Raw genomic sequence first — 19,712 nt, forward strand, 5'->3', positions numbered from 1 at the left:
TGTACCATAGGAGCAGATTTGGTAAGTTCTTGCTACCTGACCTTGTTTCTAGATGATGAAAGCAGGAGTAAAATATAGCAGGTTCTGACAGGTTCTGGACAACCGGTAGCGGAAATTTTGAGTACTTCGGAGAACCAGCAAATGCCACCTCTGGCTGGCCCCAGAGTGGGGTGGGAATGAAGGTTTTGCCATGCAAACCAAGCCACGCCCACGGAACCAACCAGTAGTAAAAAAAAATTGAATTTCATCACTGGATGAAAGGATGATGGGATTATTTCTGGTATTGCAGTTCTGAGAGCGCAGTCAAGGAAAATAAACATACTCTAAACCAGTGTTTTCTCAATCTTGGCAAGTTTAAGATGGGTGGATTTTCCCAAGCTGGTTGAGGAATTCTGGTAGTTGAAGTCCACCCACCTTAAACTTGCCAAGATTGAGAAACACTGCTCTAAACTATCATTCCATACTGTGATTATGCCAACTCAGGACTGCAAGTTTGGACAGCATATTAAGCCTAACCTTGGTATGCTTTAGCATATCATACAAATATAGCTATAATGTTGGAAGATTTTTTTGGGGAGGTATGAGAGGCCAACTTCTATTTGATATCAAATTCAGGTGCAGAATGCACCAATAGCATTGCTGAAAAATAATTTCCCAGCCATTGTTCACATGTGTCAGGCAAAAGAGAACACACCTCCTAAAGCAGTTTTTTTTCCCTGTGGAAAAGGATTAACATTCAAAACTTTCTCCTACTGTTTAACTTGAAATTTGGCACCCTATAATTATCGCCAACTGGTTCCAGTTCCACCCTTTGGAGTTCCAGAGCATAAAGATTGCCCCTGCTTCTGCATTACTGCAATTTCTTGTATCTAATGTCAACTTGTTAGCACTTAAATAACAACAGGAACACTGTAGCTGGAAAATAAATTATACACCTGTAGAATGATTTCTTTTCCCCCACCCCACTCCTCAGAGGTCATTGGCCCCCGCAGCCTGGAAATAGAAACTAGTTTGTCATTCTTTTTTGTCAATTGCACAATCTGCTTGTCTCCTGCTCAGCCTCATAGCCTTCCCCTCCCAGGAATGAGGAGGAGACATGGTAGTAAATACCTGAGCACCACCCAGTACTCAGTGTTATTTCCTGCCAAACTAGAAGGAATATGAGTTATTCTACATTGCTTCTCAGGCATGTTGAGACAAACCTATCAATGTATTTGCTTTCATGAAATCCCTTTCTATAGAGACCAACCAAGGGAAAGTCACAGTTTCAAGATGATTGTTCACATTCTGTTGTTCATGGCATGGGGTGTAAGAAACCATAATACGGTGACTCAGGGTGTTATGTTGACCCACCTTTTTTTTTATAAAAGAAACCCATACAGGAATTAGAGGGGAGAGAACAATGAAACCTTTCTTGTTCTCTGGACTTTGGCCTGTCCCCCATCAGCAAAAGTTCTCTCTAAATTGATAGGATTGAAAAGTTCTATGTGCTTCTTTTAAGATGGCCAGGCAGGACAACGATAGTGTGTAGCATTTAGTAACATGCTATTACTGACTCACTTATTTTGACTAGTCTACCTGTTTTTACAAGTTACTGGATTTAACTGGCAATAGTTGATGAGTCTAGGATGCTACCCATCATCCAAATGTTTCTGCAATGTTTCTGAGCAAATTGCATGCCGTATCAGATGCTCTACGACACTGTGGGAAATTCAAATGCTAGAGGGAGAGGCCTCATACTTACATCTGTCCTCATGAATTGATTGAAGAAAAGATGCGGTATGACTTGAATACACTCCTTACATATGAGTCTTTGGTACAGGATCTAACAACTATCACTTGTCTAGAAGCCCAACTATTCATAAGGATAACTGATTATCCCCTTCTTATTGCTGGCTTATATTTCAAAATGTTCTAAATAATTGATGAGGCAGGTCTCTCTTTTGCATGATTTATGCTAAGTCTTCCTCTCATTTAAATAATTCTTCCTGTCTATTTACATCAAATGTTTTTAATCTATCAAAATATGCTAGCTGCTTCCTCAACTCCATGATTTTGCTACCATTTAACCCATGCACAAGTTCTCTGGAGATACATTTTTCTGGTTTTGGGAGTTCCCAAATGGAAATCAAATTACAAAATGAGGTTTAATGAAAAGAAAGACTAGGAGTAATGTGATAGCAGTGTTCCAATATTTGAGGGTTTGCCACAAAGACCACCTATTCTCCAAAGCATTTAAGGCAGGACAAGAAGCAATGGATGGAAACTAATCAAGGAGAGAAGTAACCTAGAATAAGGAGAAATTTCCTGATAGTTAAAATAATCGATCAGTGGAATGGCTTGCCTTTAGAAATTGTGAATGCTCCATCACTGAAGATTTCCAAAGAGATTGGACAACCATGTTTTATATTTCCTTACCCAGGTAAAATAACTGCAGCCAGCCAGTATCAGTCCCAGCCTATGTCAGATTATCTACAATCTTCTGTTTTCTTCCAAATTAATAATTGTTTTCAGCCAATACGATACAAAGGCTTCCATGCCAACTATTGTTTTTTGTATTGTTTTGTCCTCTCCCAAAAAGTTTTGTCCTCTCTTTAAATGTTAGGCTTGAAGAAAAGTGTCCTGTTCATAGATGTCAACTAGCTGACAACTATTATGAGTGGTTTGAAATACCCTGCCCCAAGCCAATCACATATCTCCAATTGCAAAGCTGTGGTACATTCTGCAAAATCATAAATATGATGCTTTCTTTAACAGCCTAAAAATGAAATATTTTTCAACCTCTGATTCTGCTATGGTTGAACACATATTATTCTAGATATATGGACAGACTATCCACTGTGGTCCCTGACACCCAGCTCATGTTTCTCCTGCCAAGTGCAGACACTTACCTGAAAGATTTGTAGCAAAAAAATGCAGTTTGTCAATAACTTCAATTACCACAAACCAAAAAGCCATATTTAGATTCTCCACTTCTGCCTCCAAACAATTTATCTGTTCCATCTCCCACGTAACTGACTACCTTACTGAATGGCTTTTCAAGGCAATAGAGCAACACATTGAAGACAAATTCATGGACTGTGCATATGGAGGAGATGCTCAAAACTTTTTTTTGCCTCTTTATAAATCTTAGGTTCCTTTGTGCTACTTATGAATTCACAGAATTCTAGAAACAGGGCCAGGGAGTGAAACTGTAAACTGCAGCATGTTTGAACAGAGGAACTGAATGCTGATTAGTTGACATCTCAGGCTGGGCTGCCATTCTCTACACTCAACTACTGAATGAAAGCTGAGCTGGGGGTGGGTGGAGGTGGTTTGAGGGTGGTAATAGTGTAAAACACTATAGAAATAAAGCATATTGAGGGTGTTTTATTCATCAGACTGCATATGGAGGAGCTTAATAAGTTTCCTAAGACAAATCTGATCTCAGGACCATAAAGACTGGAACTCAGAAAACATGATATAACGTAATTGCTTGACATGGCTTATTACATATGGTGTATCTATATGTAAATTCAAAGCCAAAATGTTATTTCAGAGCATGCAAAGGGCAAAACCTTAAAGCGGCAGGGTCCCCTGAAATTCATCCTTGACGTATGGAGGACCTTCATCCTGGGAAAAGATGTCTTTAGATTAAGGAGAGGCTAAGAGATGCTAGATGCAGCCCACTGTATGCTCCTTTTTTGTCTTTGGACCACTGGGATGTGCTCTATCTGGGGCTGCCTTTCAACACAACTCAAGCTATAGCTAGAATACAGCAGCATGGATAGTTATGGATATCCCCCCTCCATGGAATACCACTACTATACAAGCAGCACTAGTTGCCAATGGGCCTCCAATTCAAGGTGTTGGTTCTCACTTATAAAGTTCTTCAGGTCTCCTATTTATTCTTGCCTGTCCAAAAAGACCTGATTGAGTTGACCTTCTCCAGGTTCCATCATTCAAGTACAGTTCTATCTTGTTGGGCAAGCCAATGTGCCTCCTCTGCCACTATTCAGAACAGTATTTCCCCCGGATGGCTTTGACCCTGCCTGCCTTTTAAAAAGCCTTGAAGATCCAGCTCATCCTTCAGGCACTGAATCAGAAGCCCAGTTTAATTGTTTGAATGCCTAAACTGCCCTCGCATGAAATGTTTTTAGTTTCATTTTTTATCTTATTAGCTGCCTCGGCTCTTTTGTTCATCACCCTGAGTTGCATGACAAGCAGGCAGGCATAATAAATAAAAATAGTGGATACATTCAGAGCACTGCCCAGCCATGCTACATAGACTGCAAAACAAGGATAACATGGATAGATTTATATTAAATTACAATGGATTCGGAAGCTACAAAAGTTATTTGAATCAAAAGCAAAATCTGGAAAACTAGATGAAACATCATAATCTTGGATCCAAAATCTAAACCAGACTTTCCCAAGGCTAAAGCCCACTGAATGTATTGGGAATTTGTTCACATTTGTGGGGAGTTTGGGGAAGGCAATCCCAGTTAGTCTAAACTGGTGTTTCTCAACCTCAGCAACTTTAAAATGCATGGATGTCAAATCCCAGAATTCCCCAGCCAGCATGCTGGGAGTTGAAGTCCACACATCTTATTGTTGCTGAGGTTGAGAAACACGGGTCTACTCCACCCATGTTATTTGCCTTTTGTTTTGGTGAAGAAAAACCAATTGACAACACAAAAGAACAAATAACAGATTTAGAATACACAAACTCAGCTTAATATAAAGCCATATGTAACTAACTACCCTGTTTCCCTGAAAATAAGCCCTCCCCAAAAATAAGCCCTCCCCAAAATAAGCCCTCCCTCAAAATATTGCAACACAGCAGCCGCCATGAGGTGACCACACTTGCCACCTCCTGTACCTCAAAAATAATAAGACCTCCCTGAAAATAAGGCCAAGTGCTTATTTGGGGGGGGGGTCAAAAGAAAATAAGACCCTGTCTTATTTTGGGGGAAACATGGTATAGACTTTCTAGATGTAAAGTAGGAAGAATATATTGTCAGGTTAATATACAGTAGATATTCTGCATTTTCAGAGGTGTTACTTTACACCGTAGCATTTCACAATTCTACACCTTTCTGGAATCCAGGTTGTCTTTACTGAAATTACCACAGAAAACTATCAAAACAAAGCCACATTGCTGATCTTTATCAGAAAGCCCACAGCTCAGGGACAGCCCATAAAGGAAACTAGATAAACTTTATTATTGCTGTTCTTGAGGACTGACCATTGTATTTTGGTTTAGAATAGAATAGGCTTTACATGTTTTTAAAAAATGGAATCTGACTATTTAGCATCATTAGTAAAAGTATTCCTTGCAGGCTAAAATCCTGGACAGCTTCTTCTTAATTGACTCAGCTTTTGCAATAAAATAAATAATGATTTAAAAGTCACAATTGTTGCATTCGCATTGTGCACTAAGCAGAACCAAGTATGGTTAACATGACTGGGGAATACAGCCATAGTGTCCGTAAGTACAAGACAGCTTCCTCCAGCAATATGGTAGAACTGTCTTGTAATGAAAGCATTCACCACGGAGTTATTGTGCACATTGAAGCACACACCCTTCCCATATGCATGCATCAGCCAGGGTTGCAAACCAAATTCTTTTCATTGTTGATTACAAACATATAAACTGCAAATCAGTGGAATTCTTGAAACATTTCTAGTTCAAATGGATCTGGGTTTTATAACATCACCATGGATTTTTTTATCCCCTGCATATTTTCTCCTGAGAAGTCAATAGTACCATGTTAATGTCCTATAGGACTAATTCTCAGATAAGTATATATAAGACTACTGCATAAGGAGCATGCAATGAAATAGTCCTGCATAATTTACACTCAAGAATTCTCATAGCTGAGAGACTTTTAGTTTTGAAGTATATCTATTTTAGCTACACACTTCATATTGCATTATTTATTGCATAAATGAGGTGAAATCTAGAAAAGTAAAGAAACAATATTACACCTTCAATTTGCTTCGACAAGCTACTTGATTAGCTTCAAGAAAGTCACCTAAACAAACAATCTTCATAATGCTCTGGATAAACTACCAAAAAATGCAGCTGATGCTATACCAAAAAATCAAGAAATTTAATTGTAAAATTTGAGAAGTACAGTAAGAACTTGCAACCAAGATTGTTTTTGAGTTCTGCTACCTTTGGCTAATACCTAATGAATTCTCTCTCTTTTCAGTTGTCATTTGAATAGAAGGCTTTTCACTAGCCCACAGTATTCTTAGGCTCAAAAATATATTCGCAAATCCATGGTTAGGCAGTATAATAAAAAGGCAACATAGATGCTGGTGATGAATGGAAAGACTGCAGTAAAAATTTTCGTTTTTAACCAAGGTATTTCCACCATTTTCTCTTGCTCCTCCCAAACTTCAGAAGAAAACAAGTAAAATTCAGATGGATGAGAAAATTTAAAAAGGACAAAAATCTGAGGAATGAACTCCTAATATAGGCATTGAGGATTAAACATTCAGTTGGTTGGGAGAAGAGATCAAAAACTGGAGCGGAGGGACCAAGGAATGGAATCTCCTGGAAGATTGCATGGGTGATGGAACTGAGCAACACTCTAATCATCACAATATTTTGTTGCTAGTCTAAGATGTTCATAATAATAGGGAAATCATTTTTGTAAGTGCTGCTCCTTATGTTGTGTCAAAATGATTCCAGCTTTCAACAAGATGGAGGGATCGAAAAATTCAGGGGAGGGAATACATTTTGAAAAAGGTAAAGTAGTTAAGAAAGAAAATGGACAAGAACACCACCACCAAAAAAAAACCCTGAAGCTACCATAGCACAGAGAATTTATATCTGTAATAATTGGTATCTGAGAATTGATATCTGTGATGGATACAGTATTTTGCAGCTGTATCCACCATATAAGTAATCAACACCATACATCACATCTTTTCATGAGTACAGCTCCACCTGAGATTTCAGCAGACAAGCCTTTTAACAGTAACAACTTTTTCCTTCTCAAAAAGAAAACAGAACTCAGGAAATTGACTGGACCCATTCCTCTCAACATTTCAGAAAATAAAGCAAAACCAGATTTTTACATTAAACTTCACCTGTTACAGGATTTAACCTATTGCTGAATCACTTCCTGGCTGTTGGCTGTTTCCTTTGCAATTCCCATATTTTCTTTTGCTTTCAAAATATGAGAATTAATCATTCTAATGGTAATTATAATATACTTTATCAACTGTGTGTAGCATATATAAAATGGCAGGCTGGATATTGCACAACATTTTAGCCTCAAATACACCATCTATCTAAATACAGTAGCAGTAGGCACAAAGTGCAATGTTACTTATGCATTTATCTAAGATCAAAGATGATTAAATTTGGCAGATTTTACTTTTTATTAGACTTGTAACATTATGAAATTTTCTTCTGGAGACTAATTAAGTTTCTGATAAAGTTGCTGCCTTTCACCAGACCAGGGACAAAATGGAGAGAACAATTGGATAGAGAACAAAATAATTAATCAACCTCCAACTATTGACTATCTTGAGTGACTTTGACTCATTCATTCTCTCTTGGACCAGCCAACATCACAAGGGGGTTGTTGGGGGTGGAAGAAATTAGAAGAGTTGAGTCCTCAAAGAAAAGTGAGAAATTAACAAATTAATACCCCTCTGATAATATATTTCCCCTACTTTTTCAGCTACTTATTCTGTTAGTATCATGCAAAAAAGAATTACATGCTTCGATACCAGCAAAAACACAATACCACATTCCATGGATAACTCCCAATATGATTTTTGGAATATGAGATTCTTAGTCTTTACAGTGTACAAAAAAGGTAGCCAAATCTAGCTGATGATCAAAAGAGGGTACCTGACAGATGGATTATATTTCCAAAGTGCATGTCTACTAGAAAATATTGATAGGAATTAAACAAATGCAAAACAGTAAAGAGGGTGCATGTGTTTGAAATGCCAAATCCATGCTGTTTATATACAAATCCTTTAAAAAAAATCTGATTATTAAACAAATATAATCAATATAATTTCAAACAGCAAGGAGTCTGGAAACCTATTTAAAATAGAACTAGTGTTATGTCCATTGTACGTATTTTCTTCCACTACATGGGATAATCATTGTTGCATAAGGTCTCTTTTAAGATTTCCTTGCTTTAGAGATCTTGACAAGTTTTTCTATGGGAAAAAGAAAAAAAGCTATAAGTTTTTTCCAGTCTTACAGCCTCTCAGGTTGTAAACTAAAGTCCTAAAATTCCCATCCAGCATGGATACTGTATTGGGAAAAGCTGATGCGGGATAATATGAGAGAAAGAGAATTTGCGTTCAACTTTGGCATATTTGCGCAAGGGACAAAAACAGATTTTAGTTTTCAGGTATCTTGTTAGGCAAATAATACTTTCACTTGTTCCTTGCAATTTATTTAAGTAACTAAGAAGTTGCTTCTTAATTTCATAAAAGACTGCTTTTATTAAACAGGAAAAATGATTTTCCTTAGCATCTTGCTGAATACCTTACCTTACTCTTTGTAAATAAATCCCACTGAATTCAGTGGAGTTATGCCCCACAAGTAGACAGAAGACTGGATTTTTAGCCTTTACATTATTTAAGTTTTTTAAAAGGATATATGTAGGAAATTGTTCTCCCTTTAGATTTACTTTATTAACACCAGCTCTTATTCAATTCTGCGAAAAGAAAGTTGGCAGAATCAGCAACTTACTTGAACTGCTTGATTGGGGACCCTTTGGTCGGGGCGCTCCCGCTTGGAGAGCCTTTGGCCACCCCTTTGAACATCTCGGTGTTATCCTGGGAAACTCCCTCTTGCTGATATCAGGAAGGGTCTTGATGGGAGGTGTGAGGGTGCTGTAGCTGCTTCTACCTCTGCTCCTTTTGCGATGATCTGACAGGAAAGGTTCAGAAGGTGTGCACATTGTTAAAAGCGGAATTTGGAAAGCTCCTCCCCAAAGTGCAGGTGATCAACAGCAGTGATGAAAACTTGCTTTTTTTAAAAAAAAAGAGGGACTAGAAAAACCAGTTTAGGACTGAATGAATAAAAGCCAGAGGGAGAGTGGGAGTCTCCACCCTGGTACTCAGAAGAATGCACCTCTGTACAAGCCAAAACTTTCCCAGCTATGTTCACACAGTTATCAACAGCCATTTCATGCAATACCTTTCTTTGCCTGCAAAGGCTAATCTGGTTCTAAATCATGTTTGTCTATAGTAAAGAATGAAGTGCAACTCTATTCATAGCTAAAACACAGAATAGATAACTTGTTTACAAAATGTGTTGTCCAAGCTATATATTCATGTTGAGAGAGAGATTCTACATTATTATATACTTGCCTATCTAAGTATTCCATAAAGCAGGCTTAATTAAGAAAAGTATCAAGAACCCATGCCTTGGAAATGACTTAAAATAAATCTGTTTGCTTCAATATCTGCCACATTGGAAACCTAGGGTGGTAGTGAAAAATTATATTTTAGTTATACCCAATAGGAATACTTCTTTAACATTTTGTTAGACCATCTTAAAGTGACTGCCATGTTGTGTGTGTGTGTGTATGTGTGTGTGTGCGCGTGTGCGTATGCATTTGCATATGCATATGTGTGTGTGTGTGTTTGTGTGTATCTCTTTGCTATCTATTGATGGTCATTCATATTTCTGCAGCTTTGAGTTGGTAGTTCTAGGCATTACCAATCACAAGTCATGATAAATTAGCAAAAGAGGCTTCCCATTGGCTCTGGCTTCCTTGTCATCCCTCAAGTATTTTATGTAACCAACCACATTTTTATACACTAAAAAAAATCTTATGGTGCCCCTAAAGAACCCAGAAGCATTTTTGGAAATGACAATGTTGAGTTTGGATTTCAGTTTTGCAGCATTCCAACTTCCCATTAATGACCTTTAAACATACAAAATATTTGAAAAGCCAGGTGAGACACAGCTGCTGGCAAGTCCTAAGGTATTGCAACATGCATATGGTGCTTACAAATGTGACAAGAATTTCAGAAATGAAATGCCTCACTAAACCAATTGAATTCCGTGTGTTATGAACAGCATTTATTTGGTTTCAATCTAAAATGGGCAGAGTATATACGTAGTTTGTATAGACTAATATCACACACACACACACACACACCCCATATATTATACTCTAACAAAAAGCTCAGCACAAGGAAACAATGTGGAAACAAATGGAAATTGAGGTCTACAGACAATGTGGCCCCAGCTGCAATATTAGGAAGTCTCTAAACAAAATTTATTCCTGACTTGCACCCTTTAGGCATGTCCTCTGCCTGCATTCTCCTGACATGCCATGCAACATCTCTGATTAATCTTTCCCAAACTCAAGTCTGCCAAAGAGGTTGACTTCCACCATTCATTGCCTAGATTACTACATCATCAACCAAATATGCCCTGAGATTTCTAATGGAGCAGCAGGCAAAAAGCATTGATGCCTTGATTTCTCTCACTATTTATCCGTTTTTCATTGATCTTCTGTAACAGAAAAGAGCTTGCCCAATTATAAACAAACAAAAATTTTCTGCACCAGTCAAATTCCTGCCTTCACCCAGACACAAAAGTCACTTGGTGAATCAACTTAATTTGCCTTGCAGGGATGTTGTGTGGATAAAGGTTGGATAGGAAAGTAATAGAGAATAAAACAAACACACTGATTAACATTATAACATTACATTATTTATTATTATGGTATCAAGTCTATCCCCTTGGTATCACACATCTAGTTTATATTTATTGTTTCTGTTGCCAGTCTTCCAAATATATGCATTTGGAAGACTACTGTATTTAGAATATTCTCTGAGGCCGAGCATTCATTTGTGGACCTTTCTTTGCTATCTGATGAAAAGCTACAGAATGCACAGCCACATCCCACAGCACAACTGTACGATGAGTTGGCGACTTGCAGCCTTCTTCACAGATTGCTAGAACTAATGATTCAGTGATATTGAATTCACTCTAAAGATGTGAGATTTGAAGTGGCTTCTCTCTAAAGTACCCCAACCACACACAAACACACAGAGGGAAAGGGGGAGAGAGAGAGAGAGAGAGAGAGAACATCCTGTGATACTTTCATATGAATAGATAGATCCAATAATGACCTACTTTTTGGTTTCAACAGATTTAACATTCCTCTTTACAAATATGTAGGCAAATTGCATTAGCTATTTCTTTCCGCCTTCCTTTAGAGTGGAGCAAGTTTAGTCAAAATTGGCATTAGTGGTTTGCTAAGCCCCTTTTGGCTTGGAGATCAATGCCATCTGATACAACTGATATGGGTGTGCAGGAAGAATGCAACTCATTTTACATCTGAATTCAAGACATGCCAAGAATCTGACTGGTAAGAAAAGTCTTGCCAGAACTAATATCAGAGCATGACACTCCTTCACAGGCAAAATAAACATAGAACTCAAATGGTTTTTGTGTGTGGTTTGTGTCATTTTCTGGGACACAACCAGAGAGGAATTTGGAATTGAAGTTGAAGAAGTGAGACATACAGGTGTTGATCTAGGTGGCAGAATCTAAAGATATCCATGGGGTTTTTAATTAGATCTTTTTTGTACTGCTTGGGGAAACAAATCAGAGCATTTTGTTGAATGCTGGATATGAATGCAAAAAATGCTTCTCACATGTGTTCAGGATTCAGGGTGTTTCTAGCAGGGATTCTTACAGCGTTTCTGCTAGAATAGCCATACCTAAGTTGCAGAAAATCTGGGAGACTCTGAGGTACAGCAAAGACTTAGCATTTTCTGTACAATTTAATGTTACCTGGAACTTTGCAGATCACAAATGGCAATCCTGCTCATTTCAAACATGTTGTATTAATGTGTCTCTTTAAGATATGATGTAATATAATTCTCCAACTAGATGCCTTTTAGAGATTAGGGCCTCCACCATTGAGATCGTATTTGTTGTGTTACAGAAGGATGAGATACACATACAGTATTATATGATAAGCATTTATGTCTCAGGATTTTTTTAAAAATGAATGTGTTGGAAACAAAGAGGTGCAAAATCCTATATTCTGTATTTTGCATTTCTCTTTCCCATCTGATCTGGCCACAGCTTGAGACCAGAGGAAGGGTCTCATGCATTAGTGGTTCAATGATATTAAATGTTCCCAAATATTTCTTTTGTTATTATTCCAATTTTCTCATCACCAGAGAACAGAAGAAAGCACAAAATAGGAAGTGAGTCATATCCTGATCTGATAATATTTCTGGACATCAAAACCAATTTTAAACATGCTGGTTTAAAAGAAAAACAGCCAGTAGCGGTTGCTAGGTAGATATATGAAATGAAAATGAAGAACTCTTTAGTTTTTCTTGCAACATTTCCTACATGGACATCAGGGGTGGGTTTCTCACCCCGTTCCAACCGGTTCGGTTGGAACGGGGCCGGCGGTGTCTTCGTGCACACGCGCGGCGCACGCATGCGTACTAGCGTCTGTGCGATGCTCCAGCTGCTCCTGGAGGATCGCGCAGGCGCTGTATGCGTCCTGCGCATGCGTGGAAGCGCAGAACTCGTCAAAACCGGGTAAGGAGCGCGGGCGGGTGAGTGGGCCAGTCGCCGTTCCCGGAAGTTACTTACTTCCGGGTTCGCCGACCAACCGGTTCGCAGGGACCGCCGCGAGCCGGTTGAAACCCACCCCTGATGGACATACACGGCATCTTCTGACTTGAGTATTCAATAGTTCCTACTCTAGAAAGTCTGCACCAGCTTTTGTCAGAAGAAACAACAGATCCAGTGAAAAATCACCTTATAACATTAAACGCCTAACATTTGTTTCATAGAAGTGATCGTTAAATAGGCCTATTACTAATGTGAAGATTAGGTTATGAAGAAGTAGATAATGAGAAAGGGAACTCATTGCATCTCATTGTATCACACTGGTTCAATTTGTCAGCTAAATTTAAATTTGCTATTGTATTTTATGAACTGATAGTTAGCACCCACGCTCTCCAATGCCAGGGCCACAATCCACTTTGAACATGGCTGCCTGCTCCCACCTGCTTCTGAAGCAGCTACTTTCATAGTTATAGAAGCCGGCCTTAACAGTTATTCAACTTTTTAAAAAAATAGGGTAGTAATGTGTGCTTCTAAAAAAAGCACCCAAGAGCATAGAATCATAGGGCTGGAAGGGGCCTTAGTGGTCTTCTAATTCAACACCCTGTCCAAGGCCAGAGACCTTATTGCATCTGGGAGAAAGTCTGTCCATAAATGCTACGATGCTTGTGACCAGTGGTGAAATTCAAATTTTTTTACTACTGGTTCTGTGGGCGTGGCTTTGTCGGCGTGGCCATTCCCACCCCATTCTGGAGCCAGTCAGAGGTGCTATTTGCCAGTTCTTTGAACTACTCAAAATTTCCACTACCAGTTCTACAGAACCTGTCAGAACCTGCTGAATTTCACTCCTGCTTATGACCCACTCACTTTTTATTCAAGGATGTTGGAACTTTGGTGCATTAGAGTGGGGTCAATCTAAGTTCAGTCCTGCACCCCTTCTTCCTCATAATGTTTTCTTTCCTCCCTTGTTTTTATTTATTACATTTCTTGCCTAAGTGAATGTACACATTTATAGGCTGCCCAATTCAGAGCTGCATATCCATTATAGACTAGTTCAAACACAAACAAACAATAGAAGGCAATAAACAGGGCACTAAATATTACCTAGATAATGTCTATTTTCTAAGGTGACCAGACGTCCCGATTTCAGTGGGATGGTCACGCTTTATAACAATTTGTCCCTTGTCCCGGGCCGTTTTAAAAAAGTCCCGATTTTCTGGCTTCATGTTGAAAGCCCAGTGATTTGCTTAAGAAATCCTAACCGGGGCAAGACAAAAGACACCCTGTCTAACCTCTCTCTCTCTGTCTCAGTACTTTCATTGAAGATATTAAAACTTTAAAGCAAGAAAACGGACCCCCCACGCCACTTTTACTCACTTTTATAAGAAAAAATGACCAAGTACCATAGAGCTCCAGGAAATGCTTGGCTAGAGGGGCCACCAATGTTACTTCCTGGATTTTCTGGAGGGGAGGGGCACGAAGGTTGGAGGTCGGCTCGTGTGGAAGAAAAAATGGTGGCAAAAGTTTCTTTGAAAAATATTTCCCTGACTAATTTCACCATTATAATTTGATCAGTTCTTCGTATTAACACCTACATAATTCTGGATTGACTTGTGCCTGCTGGTAAGTGAGCTGGGTTTTTTTCTTTTATTTTTTTAATGTATTTTAAAATAATATTTTATTTATTGTGCATAGGATTTTTTAAAATAGCTTTATTATGTGTGGATTCTTTTTTTAAATTGTCTTAGACTATTTAAAAAAAGATTCTATCCAAAATACAAAATACCAGCTGCAGTTATTCACTTATTTATGATGGTTTCAGTGTCCTGGGGTCATTTTAATTGCCTTTTGACAAAGTCAAATGGGGAAACCAGATTCACTTATGTTACTAATTTATCAGCTGCAGTTATTCACTTAAGAACTGTGGCAAGAAAGGTGGTATAGTGACCAAAGTTACAATGGCATTGAAAAAAGTGACTGATTACCATTTTTCACACTTAGTGACCATTTTCACACTTAGCGACCGTTGCAGCATCCTCATGGTCACGTGATCAAAATGTTGGTGTTTGGCAAGAGTTACAATTTATATTTGTAAATTGTAGTTATCTTGAAATAAAAAAAATTACAATACTATTTTTGCGTTATATGAAAATTTTTGTTGCTCCGTATAAAAATTTTAATCAAGCCCCCCCCCCCGCCCCGCCCCGCCCCGGTCAAAGGTGTCCCTCTTTACCAATCTGAAAATCTGGTCACTTTACTATTTTCCCCTCTCCTTCCCAAGCCATGGGGAAGCCTTTCACATGGAGATAGTTAACGTATGACTGTCCCACAACAAACACCTCAAATATAGTAAGATTCCTGCTTAGTTCCACCTCCCAACTCAGAGTCCCCATCCTTGAAGCCAAGGCACCATAGAATGTTGCCGCCATTTTCCTGTCATTTCTGACTACACTGGAGGCGGGGGGGATAGGGGAGTTTTCTACTTTCCCCTCATGGTAACTCAGGTGGTTTCCTTTTCCATACCATAAAAAGCAAATGCATCAATGGTGATCAGGAGAGGAAACCAGTTAGCTATTGTTTTTGTGCTCCAGCTATTGGCTAGCTGGAGGGAGAACAATCTGGATTGAAGGAAAGTAGAAGTGCAGCAAAGATGGTAGTGAGAACACTCACATGATAGTGCAATAACAGTGCTGTGGGTTTGTGGACATAGAAGTCAGAATGGGCATTTCTAAGAATTCACCAGTCACACAATATACTTCACAACAGCTTTTTCCAATCCAACACCTGCAGGCATGTTGAGACTGTGGCTCCCAGAAATCCTTTCCAGCTGATATTTGCAAGCCCAACATATCTACAGTGTGCCTGCTTAGGGACGAGGATCTGTCTGAGAGGATCTTTTCAAAGGCAAGAAAAATGACCTAATGGTGGAATTTGGGCAAGTAGTCTAACTGGAAGGACTGCAATGTCAGTGAGTTTCCATGCATACTAGGCAGAAATCATTCTATATTGTACTCGTTGAGCAGGATCTGGCAAAAATAACAGAGGGTGTTGCAAATAAACCCTTTAGGCGCCACTGAATGCAACAAAATGTTGTGCAGAACAAAAGAAGACAGAAGGCTTCGGGGTAAAGGAATAGAAATGATGTTTCCAGTAGCACTTGCATTTGATGGTTATAATTAAAAACCTTTTGCAAAATTGTTCAAAATCTCACAAAGGAATAAAGAATACCTATGGCTTTTACAAAAACAGCAGTTTATTATGTTCTGGGCATAATATATATGATGCCTTGCCTTTAAGAGTTCTTGGTTCTATGTAGGCTATTTCTGGTAGGTACATCTACAAATGAACATTGGAAGGTTTTGAAAGGAAGCCATTAAAAGTAAGTGTAATCAACATCATTGATTATCAACATCATTATTGAAACTTAGCTATTGCAAAAGAGAAGGTTTATGAGGAAATATTGCAATGTCCTGAGATTTTTTTCCTTTGGAAAAAGGGCAAATCTAAATGTGTAATTGTATAAATTTTTACTTTTTTATTTTTACTTGTATGAAATGTTTTGTGGTATGAAAGAATTGGATAGAAAGTGGTTTATAGCCTTTGTTTAGTGGGATATCTCTGCCTACCTAAATTTGTTGCATTCTAAATGTCTTCACAAATCCAATCAATGCATTTTGAAAACAGTAGATTTGCATATTTAGTGGGAAATCCCACCTATGAGGAACAAAAGAAAAGAGATAAAGCAAGACCGCTTTGGTTATGGGAAGGTCTCTCTTACTGGGTTAAATGAAAGAAAGAAATGAATCCAATAACCCAGTGTTGGTGGGCCTTTTCGGCACTGAGTGCTGAAATGGGAGCGCACATGTGTGTGCTGGAAACCAGAAGAGCAGCCACCCAGTGTGCATGCGCGTGCCGGGAAGATGATCTTCTGGTTTCTGGTGCATGCATGCACACTGGCCAGCTGATCTTCACACATACATGCATGCCATAAACGGGAAGACTAGGTGGCCGGTGCGCATGCGCATGCTGTAAACCGGAAGATCATCTTCCCAGCATGCGCATGTTCACTGAAGGGCTGCTCTTCTGGTTTCTGGCATTCCTGTGTGCATGAAGATCAGCTGGCCAGTGCGCCAGAACCTAGAAGAGCATCGGGCAACAGCTCGCGTGTCCAGAGAGATGGCTCTGTGTGCCACTTCCGGCACGCATGCCATAGGTTCGCCATCATGGCAATAACCCATGATAGCTTAACCAAGCTTTTCTGGGCTCACTGATAATCTTAACAATTAACATCAACCTGTAAGAAACATTTATTATTTATGTATATCCTGGATTTATTATTTTTACAAGTAGCTCATTGGTTTAGAGCAGGAGTGTCAAACCTGCATTGTCACAAAGGCATCATGTGACGTATCAGGACTTTTTCCTCCTTCGCTAAACTGGGCATGGGCGTGGCCAGTGTGTGACGCATCTGGCCCACGGGACGCAAGTTTGACAGCCCTGATTTAGAATACCAGGAAAAGATGATAACTTCGCATGCAATTCTGTTGAAACCTGCCACAGTTTTGTAAAATGAAGGTATACCTTGCAGCTTATATGACTAGCAAGAGCTACAATAGTTCTACCAGTAGGAAGGGGGAGATGGCTGCTTTAAGTGGTAGATGGTTCTCATGAACTGTTTCTCCTAAATTCTCCAGCTACTCTGTGTTTCCTGAATGTACATGCAGACAGCCATCTACTTACTTTCTATTGGCTAGGACTATCTGTTTTCTGTATGGTACTGTTGCTATATTCTTTCTGTTTCCTTTGTTTTCTTACTTTTGCTATTATTTTTATTCTGGTCTGCAGCTAAAATAGAGAATTGATTCATTGATCAACTGGCATGATTACATGATGACATGGACGGACAATGTTATAGTTACCATAGTTCCCTCTGTCTACTATAGATCTGAAGTTTTGATACAATGAGTGTTTGATGTTGGGGAGCTCAGGAAAGTAGAATTGAAATGATAAAGCAAAACATTGACTGAATTTATACTTTAAGGTAAGCCATGGTTTGTTTTAAGATGAAACAGACACGCTAGGGAATTGTGACCTAAGTGACAACTGACCTAGTTCATACATACTGTAACTCTTGTTTTGCCTCATGGGTTTCAAAGTACAGTGGCCTAGGTTATATATTACACTGAACAATGATCAGACTACATTATAGAATAGATTAGGATTGCTTAAGTATACCTCCCTTATTCAATAATTATCTCCATCCGGTTTAAATATTCGGTAGAGAGTTGGAACAAGTTACAGATGTGTAATTTTGTGCACATTGGGTCCTAGTTAAATTGACTTTTGCCAACCTAGTGCCTTGCAACTACAGTGACACAGCTAACTTGTTTGGAAAATACTGGTAGTCCTCAACTTACAACAGTTCATTTACTGACTTTTGGAAGTTATAACAGCATTGAAAAAAATGACTTATGAACATTTTTTACACACACATTGCAGAATCCCCATGGTTATATCATCAAAATTCAGATGCTTGGCAACTGACATGTGGGAATAATTGCAGAGAAATGCTCCCACAGGATGTGCCATAGTGTACAAGAAACAATGAAAGTGCATGGGAATGTGGAAAACAGGATAAATGACTCATAAAAGTAACTGGCCACAGGCAAGCTCTGGCCCTAAGTGATAACATTGTATGCTAATGAGTGTAATAAGAATAAAAGGGGGTTTCAGAGTCTGTTCTGAGCTCTCATCCCGAGACATCTTGCCTGCGTGTCTTATTCCTCATGAGAGAACATCACACTGACATATTTATGATGGTTCCAGTGTCCTGGGGTCATGTGATCACCTATTGTTACCCTTTGACCAGCAAAATCAAGGGGAAGCCAGATGCACTTAACAACTGTGTTACTAATTTCACATGTGCAATGAGTCATTTAACAACTGGGGCAAGAGAGGTGATAAAATGGGCCAAAACTTATAATCTGCCTTAGCAATAGAAATTTTGAGCTCAATTATGGTTGTAAGTTGAGGACTACTTGAATGGACTAGTTCCAACAAAATCTGCATTCTGAAAGAATGTTTTCGGGAATAAAAGTGTTTTATTGATTTGAATGAAAAGCTGTTCTATCAATTTTTTATATTTTTATAATGGGTAGAAGCATAATAATAGTCAAACTAAGATGATTTGGGCATTTTAGGCCATTTTCAAAAGGTAAAAGCTTATGAAAAATAGAAGCAGATTTGGATATTGCTGCCTATAACATACACTATACATTTATACAAATTTTAGATCAAGCAAATTCTGTATTTGCTTTCACGAAATATTTGGTATGATTCAGAAAGAGAAAGATGCCCATCAGCAAAAGCATCACTAAATTCTACATGAATTGACCATCAAAAATTTAAAAATATTCAGAACTAATTTTATGTGATTGGATAAGCATATGTTGTATGTTTCCATCAAAGTATTAAGAAATTCTGGATTTAAAGGAAGGTACAGTCATACAAAATTCTGAATTGAGAGACACTTTTCCCACTAATCTTGAATGCTCAGAAGGCATGGCCAGCATACCTCTATCATACCTCTGCTTCACGAGTGGGTTCCGGCAGTCACTACTGCTGGTTTGCTCATGGGTGCGCTACGCGTGCCCTTAATGCGTGCTACATGAGCATGCACAGAGCAATTAAAATTGCTCTGTGCATGTGCAGAATCAAAAAACAATGGGAGAACCAGTTCGGGAGTGTGGCAGACTGGTATTGCTGCCAGTTCCAGCAACCCAGGCCTCCAAACTACTATCAGTTTGGCCAATCCAATCCGAACCTGTAGGAACCCACCACTGATCTGCTTATTTCACTGCAGTCTAAGGAAATCTGTAACGTTTCTACATTTGTAATACTTAAAACAGGATTTATTCATAAAAAAAATTCCTAATGCATTTCTTCAGTTTTTATATCAGCCTTTCAAAATTTAAATTACAAAAATCTGTTCCTTTGGAGGAAGGGCTGTATGTGGAATCCATGTAGTTTTATATAAAAATCCCCACATATTAATAAGCAGTTTCTCCTAATATGCGATTAGGAACAGTTTCCCTAGGATGATAATGTGCTATAATATGGTTTTCTGGAG

At 38.7% G+C, this 19,712-nt stretch overlaps 1 protein-coding gene across 1 annotated transcript in view; it reads right to left on the bottom strand.

Moving 5' to 3' along the window:
• Window positions 1-8,885, bottom strand: part of EVPL (envoplakin) — a 45,279-nt gene extending 36,394 nt beyond the window's left edge. The window contains 1 exon segment of the mRNA XM_032211758.1: window positions 8,717-8,885. Coding sequence (XP_032067649.1) covers window positions 8,717-8,790 — 74 coding nt within the window. The 5' untranslated portion in view covers window positions 8,791-8,885.
• Window positions 8,886-19,712: the final 10,827 nt, after the last annotated feature.

This window comes from Thamnophis elegans, chromosome 2 (genome assembly GCF_009769535.1).
Source record: "Thamnophis elegans isolate rThaEle1 chromosome 2, rThaEle1.pri, whole genome shotgun sequence".
NCBI classification, from domain to species: Eukaryota; Metazoa; Chordata; class Lepidosauria; order Squamata; family Colubridae; genus Thamnophis; species Thamnophis elegans.